This window comes from Pinus tabuliformis, chromosome 3_2 (genome assembly GCF_031772625.1).
Source record: "Pinus tabuliformis cultivar Carrire ecotype Pingquan chromosome 3_2, CPIR1, whole genome shotgun sequence".
NCBI lineage: Eukaryota > Viridiplantae > Streptophyta > Pinopsida > Pinales > Pinaceae > Pinus > Pinus tabuliformis.
In genome coordinates, this window is record NC_142302.1 from 545,549,196 (window position 1) to 545,557,183 (window position 7,988).

The window sequence follows — 7,988 nt, forward strand, 5'->3', positions numbered from 1 at the left end:
TGACCCTCGTAATCAGCAAAGCTTGAGGTGCAGGTTGTGTGGGAAGGAAATGAACAGTGAAACCAGTTGCTTGGAATACCACCTTGCCAAAATTATAGGGCATGAAACGGAAATTTTCCCGAAGTCATCCATATTGCTACTCAATCAATTCTTGATATTGGAAAGAAAAAAGATGAGAGAGAATCAAAGGCATGTAGCTAATAGAGTATATTTCATTTCCACTGTCTTTCACCCAAGCACCAACACCTACAACTTCCATGGAAGAGAACCACCCTTGCCATAAAAGGGGTAAAGGGAATTAATGATTTCATGATATATTTATTACTGTAGAATCTAGATGACTCATCTTGATGAATCATAAGATACGTTTTTTTGATGTGATTTTGCATCAACCTTTCAAAACTCAGGACCCCAATTCAGATTCAGTATCAGTATGTAACGTACGGTTATATATCAGTTTTATTTTCACATTCAAGTAACAATGTGCTTATTATATATCAATTTTGTCTTCGCATTCATGTAACAATGTATTTATTTGAGGCTGTCATTAACTTAGATGTTTAAGAAAATGGAATAAAAAAATGGTTTTTTTTTCCTTTTTCTTTTCTGAAATTTGTCAATATTTTCCCAATTTTCCTGATAAGTTATATCCCTCGACAATATATTCACCAACACGGTATTTGCAACAATGTTTTAAAGTAAATCCCAAGGATTAGTTCAATTGGTCGAGTTCCCGTTACTAAAGTACCTCGCCAATGGGAAGTCACAGAGTCAATTCTCCTTAACACCCTTCGAGTTAGGCTCTGCTAATTTGGTTGGTGGGATGTGATCCCTTCAGGTTGATCTGCCGAGATTTTCTTTGGAAAAAAACAATGCTTTAAAGTACAATCCTAAAATGGATGCTGAAACGGCAGAGTAGATGAAAACTCAAAAATAAAGTTTCAGCATTTCTTAGCCATGCAGGACTGACACAGAATGCCACCTAAACATAAAGAAACTTGAGATTTAAAGCTATTAAAAGAATATTGAGGTGGACTGTCACTTCTCAAGTTCCAAGCAGGATAGATTTCTATCGTTTTGACAACAGGGCTATTGGTTTCAACATTAGCCATTGCAGTTAGAATTTAGAGTAGGTCAGAAATCACTGTTCCGGATGAATATACACTTTAGTTACTAAAATCTGTGTACTATTCCATTATCTTGATGGACTACATGATCTGCTTCAGGTACAGGCAGTCAGTGCATTTAACTCTATTTGCCAGCAATCAACTCATCTGTAGATACAAGATCCGTGAGTAACACAACCTAATAGCTTCAAACCATAAGCCTTCTACTGATATCAAATTGTTCCTTAAATAAAGAAAGGATGATAAACTGAATTATAGACATTTATCATTTAGGCCTATTGTAAATAAAAACTTTTGCTTTTACATACAATGTTACAACTTACAAATACCTGGTTAGCTTCCTACTGTGGTTTCTAGTGATGTTGGGGCAAAATTTAAAACTATTGAAAGAGAGCTAAATATTACATAAGGCCTTGATCCAAAAAAGAGTTCTGGCATCCTTGACTCAGAAATAGAAATTTTTGCACGTCCCAATTACTTAACACAGGAAAGGCAATAGCAGTAAGCAGAAAATGCAGAATATCGATTATTCTGTAGGGCAAAATAATGCACAAACAGTTTTGTAATAATAATGTAACAGCATAATAAAAAGGAATTGGACAGGAGTTTTTATAGGGTCTTCTGTTACCTAAAAGCTACATTACAACTGAGACCTCTGGTAGTAAGCTGGTCCAGCCAAAATAACTTTCTCAAGTGAAATAAAGGAACACATAATCTGCAATAACAGCTATATAGAACAACTTTCTTCATTCTTTTTTCTCAAGAATACCAGATATAGAAAAAAGCAGGCCTAGATCTAGAGACGTAACAACTTTCTTCATTCTTCTTTCTCAAGAATACCAGATATAGAACAAAGCAGACCTAGATCTAGAGACATACTTTAAATTGCCAGTTTAACACTTGTGAACAGGGCATCGGTCCACTGGTTATCGCCAAGCCATTAAGCTATCCACCAGGGCTTCGTTCTTGTTGTACTTTGTCCCACCCATCTAGCTTTGAAATGAGTTTAAAAGGGATGAGGCTGATATTAGCAGAATGGTTTTCCCTCAGACCTGGCATCTAAGCTGAAAGAAATTCACTTAATGCACTGCAGCCCCTAGGTGCATCTTCCTTGAGGCACTGCCAAATAAAATTTACAAGAGAAAAAGAAAAAACAAGAAAGCAAAAAAGTTTTAACACTAGGTAATCTTGCACCTGTTTACCCTGGGAGAACAGCAAAACAAAAAAGTTTTAACACTAGGTAATCTTGCACCTGTTTACCCTGGGAGAACAGCAAAATATTATGAACCAGGCAATCTCCCAATATTATATAACCACTAAAATTTACAAATTGATCCAAGAATACTCTATTCTGATCATTTCAAGCATTCTGTCCATTTTAGTGACCAAGATCTGATGAAACAAATTAAAATGCAACTTTCTAACCATAGAAGCTTGTGAAAATTTTTACAATCGCTTAAAAAGTCATGGCATGGATTATGTAAACTTATCATTGAACGAACACAAGGGATCCAACGGAGTTCCCAACTCTTGTGAAAGAACTAGGCCTGACCAGGCTGATCCCACTTCATGCAAGACCTGACCGCAAACTTAGCCTTACCAGAGTCCCCTCCATTTGGGCTTTCTTAGTAGTCATCCATCTTCCCTGAGTTGATCCCAGATTTATTCCTTTCGCTGAAATATCCTTCTCTGGCCTCAACCAGGGTGCTCTTGACTTCTTCTTCCTCTTCCTCTGTATCGGAAGTGTGAACATTTTTGGGCACGATCACAACAAGTTCCCCATCACTGTAAATTGCAGTTGACAGCTCTGGCAGAGTGGATGAAGGCAGCCTAAAGCGCCACATATCCAATTCCAATTCATCCATCAAAAACCTGAGTCTTCTGTTAGCCTCCCGAATCACCACCTTAATCACCCCGGGAGCTATTTCTATAATTTCAGCCCTCGCCTCCTGAAACGCCAATGCCTCATCACACCTCACAACGAACCTGAAACACTCCCCGTTTTCCTCTACTGCCACAGGGACCTCTGAGTTGAAGGGCAGTTCAAGGACCCTGCAAAAGACATGGGGAAGCCGTCTCAGCTTCTTCTGATTCAAGGACGGAATCCCAGCTGCAGCAAGGCTGGAAATTATATCATATTTCAAGGTAATACCTATCTTCCTAGGAGGGCAAGTGTCCATTGCAAGAGACTGGAAAACCCCAATAACAGAGTAAGAATTGCAATCAAAAGTCGCCTGGAAGCTTTCAAGCTCTCATGACAATGAACCACAACCAAAAAAAAAAAAAATTGGGACGAGTATAAGCTAAGCTATTTCCTCGTTGGCAGGAAAGTAAGAGTGGGTTGCAGGTTGTCCATCAAAATTTTCATGAATGTATAAATTGACAAGGAAATGATCCTCCTCACAAAGCCAGTTGACTTAATTTATAGTACAACTCAAAAGTGCATGCAGGGTTCATCTTCCCTGCATGTCATGTTGTGTCACAACGCACCTCTGGTTCTTGTGGGTGGCCGCAGAGGGCTGCGACGAAGCTTCCTGCTAACCGCCAAATCGGAACTATGCCGACCACTCCCTTTCAGATTCGTTTAATTTGTCTTACTATCAATAAAATCTTAAATTAATGGATGTAGATAATACTAACAACTACTTTCTTTAAAGTTAGGATATCGTTAGATTGTTCGGTTCAAAAGGAACCAAATAGAGTATTCTAAACCGAAATAACTTGGTAATTTAGAAAATAAATTAATTATTATTATTAAATATTTTTTAATTAAAAAAATTAATATTATTATTAATAAAATATTTATATAAATTTTTAAAGTAATTTTTTTTATCAATTTTATAATATTTTTTAATAATATTTTAGAGTTTTAGTATAGTTTAAAATATATTAAAAAAATTGAAACATTTTAATTTCGAATGGTTTTTAGTGCGATTTTTTGGAAGTTTTTCTAGTCTAATTTCTCTAAAATCCGTCAAGAATTTATTGAAATCACAAGTTTGCTAGGTAACTCTTGCACAATAGAAGTGCCCTAGGGGTTTTTCAGGGTGTTGAATCCATAGGAATTTATTGAAATCACAAGTTTGCTAGGTAACCCCTGCACAGTGGAAGTGCCCTAGGGGTTTTTTAGGGTGTTAAATCCATATATACAGTCCAAAAAAACTAGATTAAATAACACAAATCAAGATTTCACCACAGTTTTTTCCGTCAGATCCCTAGGGGTTTGATTTCACCACAATGTTTTCCGTCAGATCCCTAGGGGTTTTTCAGGGTGTTGAATCCATAGGAATTTATTGAAATCACAAGTTTGTAACCCCTGCACAATAGAAGTGGTTTTTCAGGGTGTTGAATCCATAGGAATTTATTGAAATCACAAGTTTGTAACCCCTGCACAATAGAAGTGCCCTAGGGGTTTTTCAGGGTGTTGAATCCATATATATAGTCAAAAGACTAGCTTAAATAACACAAATCAAGATTTCACCACAATGGTTTTTCAGGTGTTGAATCCATAGGAATTTATTGAAATCACAAGTTTGTAACCCCTGCACAATAGAAGTGCCCTAGGGGTTTTTCAGGGTGTTGAATCCATATATATAGTCAAAAAACTAGGTTAAATAACACAAATCAAGATTTCACCGCACCGTAAACTCCAAAAAGTCACACTAAAAACAACTCCTTTTAATTTTGCAAATTAAATAATTTAAACACCACATCTAGATTATGAATCATACTTACAAGTTCCAAATGTCCACAATCAAAATGTCTCATATGAGTAATCCTAGATGCTTGAACATAATTACTCTTATCACAAAAACCTGGCACTTGCAATTTAAACTTATAATTTTTATCTAGATTTCTAAATTCTTTGAACATAATTACTTTTCTCATAAAAAAGTCTTTGCTCTGCAATTTTAACTTATAATTTTTATTTAGATTTTAGATAAAATAGACCAAAAAAAATGCTATAAAAAAAGTCATTTCATCTATTAATTAGAAGTAGCCTTTAGATATTTCCAAATTTTAAATATAAAACTTAAAACAATTGGTTTTTCTCTTTTTATTTTAATTTTTAAATGATTAAGTTAAAATTTTAATAACAATAACTATTTTGAATATTTTTTTTAAATTATTTTGTAAAGCTTAAAAAAAAAAGAGTAGTACATAACTTTTTAGGTTTTGGTTATAGGTCGAAATTAAATAGTACACTCGAATAAAATTGTGATTTTTTTATTGTTATCTTTAATTATTTAAAATGTATTTTTAATTATATAAATGTATATTCCCTATCAAAAATTTTGAAGAAGTTTAAATTATGGAAACTACACATTTGGAATTTATAATTTAAACAAATATATAATAAATTTAAAAAAAAATACATAATAATCAAAATATAAGAAAATTAAATTACAACTTCATTTAAAATGACCAAAAAAAACCAAATTCTTCTTATATTTTGTTAAAATAAATATTTAAAAAATAAAAATATTTTTTAATCATATTCCAAAATCAAGTATTAAAATAGAATTATAATAAAATAGTTAATATATAAAAATAAATATATTAATAATAAATAAATTAAAAATTAAATTAAATTATTTTTTCAAATTTACATTATTACCCATGATTAACTAATTAATGTATAACATAAATTTCCTTAAAAAATATTTTATTCTAACTTTATTCTTAACTTGGAAAAACTCTTTTTTGAAAGGAAGAAAAGAATCCGTTGGCTTTATCATTTTAAATCATCAAAAGATTTTTTAATATAAAAAGTCACTAGTTAAATATTATTTTTTAATAATATATAAATATTAATATTTTATATAAAGGTGATCAAAATTATTATAAATTTATCACTTATCTTATAAGTTAATTTATCTTTATTATATATATATATATATATATATATATTAAAATAATGGTTTAATGGTCACTATTTTTCTACAGGTGGGTGAAGTTTTAAGTTACTCTTGAGCTTGAGATTTATATTATCTACGGTTTCTTCTACATATTGGTAAGTGGCTCCCGAGAATCCTGATGTTGTCCTCCTCCTAGCCCCTCCTCATGTCGTCCTCCTCCTGGCCCCTCAACCTCCTCTGGCTCTACACTCCTCTCGCCCTCTGAACTTGACCTTCATACACCCCCTTTTCTTGCACCCCCAACCTGCCTCTGGACTTCATTGGTGCGCCCTCCCTAGTCCCTTCATAGTTGGTTGTTGGCACTCCCCAGTAGTGCCCTTCCCTATCACTAGTGGGCGCAATTAGAAGCTCCCCATGGCAATCATTCCCTATGTGTTGTTTCCCCTCTCTTTGTTCTTGTGACGTGGCATCTGTTTAGTGCCATCTCAACTTCCTTCCCCCCCTCTCTGATGTCAATCTCCTTTAGCTTTTTTATCCCTTTTCCCGTGCCTCGCTAGCAAGCCCGAGTGCACAGGGGAGTGGTGTATTATCATGAAAGGTCCCACAGAGGCAACACACGTATGCATCATTGTTTAGAGGAAGCAGCCTCTTGTTATCAAGACCTCACTCCATGGCCCATTCAGGAAGAACTTACCTATGCCGAGGGAGAAGGCTCCTCTCATAGGCTTCGTCTCTCAAACACAGAGATTCTAGTAGAGTTGGTAAATTAGGTACCCGACATCGATCACATTAGAGGCATATTCAATCAGTAAATGCAGACAGTTGACCTATATTGGTACATGAAGTTCCTCCTAGGCATGATTCTCTTCAACCAACATGAACATCGAGCGGACATCCTCCATTCTCTCGAGCATCTGCACCAACATATGAAGGACCTAGACAAACAAATGTAGTGCATAGAGAAACATCTTGGAATACCTCCCTCAACAAGGAGCATAGCTAGAGACAATAAATATCCCATCCAAGTAGCTACTACAAACTCAGACCCATCTGCTTGATTGTATGTCATGGTCTTGCTATATTGATTTTTTGTTCCTATAATCTACTTTCAATTGGTTATGCTCATTACTCTCTATTGTATGAATTTTGTTCATTCCACCACTCAGTTATCTTGTACCTCTCTATGGAGAGTTCCCTTTTGACTTTTTTGTTCATTCCACCACTTAGTTATCTTGTACCTCTCTATGTAGAGTAGTTGGTTTGTGTGGGGTTTAGTCCCCACTAGGTCACAAGTTCAAATCTCATGGGTAGGGTTGAGTATGGGAGCCACCTTTGGGGGAATGAAACTATCTCAAGGGCCATCCAAGTTCGACCAAGCTTCGTACAATCCTAGTGATATCATCTCAATGGTGGCCAAATCATTCTTCTGTCCAACATTGAGGTTGGCCCTAGCCTAGGCTTAGCCTAGTTCGAAAAATAAAAATAAAAAATCACTCTTACCACAAGATTTTAGGTTGTTAACTTATTTTTTAGAAGACTAACTCTCAATCAATAGTATTAAATCTCGCTTCAAAATAAATAAATAAATTGTAGTGTGAGTTATATATTTTTAAATAAAATTTAACATTATATATATGTATATATATATATATATATCACTTCTAATTTAACTTTTTGGGAAAAAAATAACCACGTGAAAAAAAAAAAAAAAAAAAAAAAAAAAAAAAGTAATAATGTAAATTGCCTAAACATTATTGTCTTGAATCTGTATGACTTTGCCCTCTCGTGTTTTTATAATTATTACATATGTAGATTTTTGTTGTAGATTCAAACTACTTATGTGATATGCTAAAACAAAAGACATGAATCTACTCTACTCATCAGTGGAAACAAAAATTGATCAATGAAAACATTAAAGGAAGAATTTCAATCGCACATTACACAATATTTTTCTGGGAGAGCAATTACTAAAAACCTCGACAATCTATATTGCAATAACCAG

The 7,988-nt window shown here is 34.2% G+C and overlaps 1 protein-coding gene across 1 annotated transcript; it reads right to left on the reverse strand.

Annotated features, from left to right (window-relative positions):
- Positions 1-2,405: 2,405 nt before the first annotated feature.
- On the reverse strand, positions 2,406-3,694 carry LOC149181656 (uncharacterized). Its single transcript, XM_089416661.1, has one exon. It carries the CDS (start codon positions 3,305-3,307, stop codon positions 2,753-2,755), a length of 555 nt encoding a protein of 184 aa, XP_089272787.1. The 5' UTR covers positions 3,308-3,694; the 3' UTR covers positions 2,406-2,752.
- Between the last annotated feature and the right edge of the window lie 4,294 nt (positions 3,695-7,988).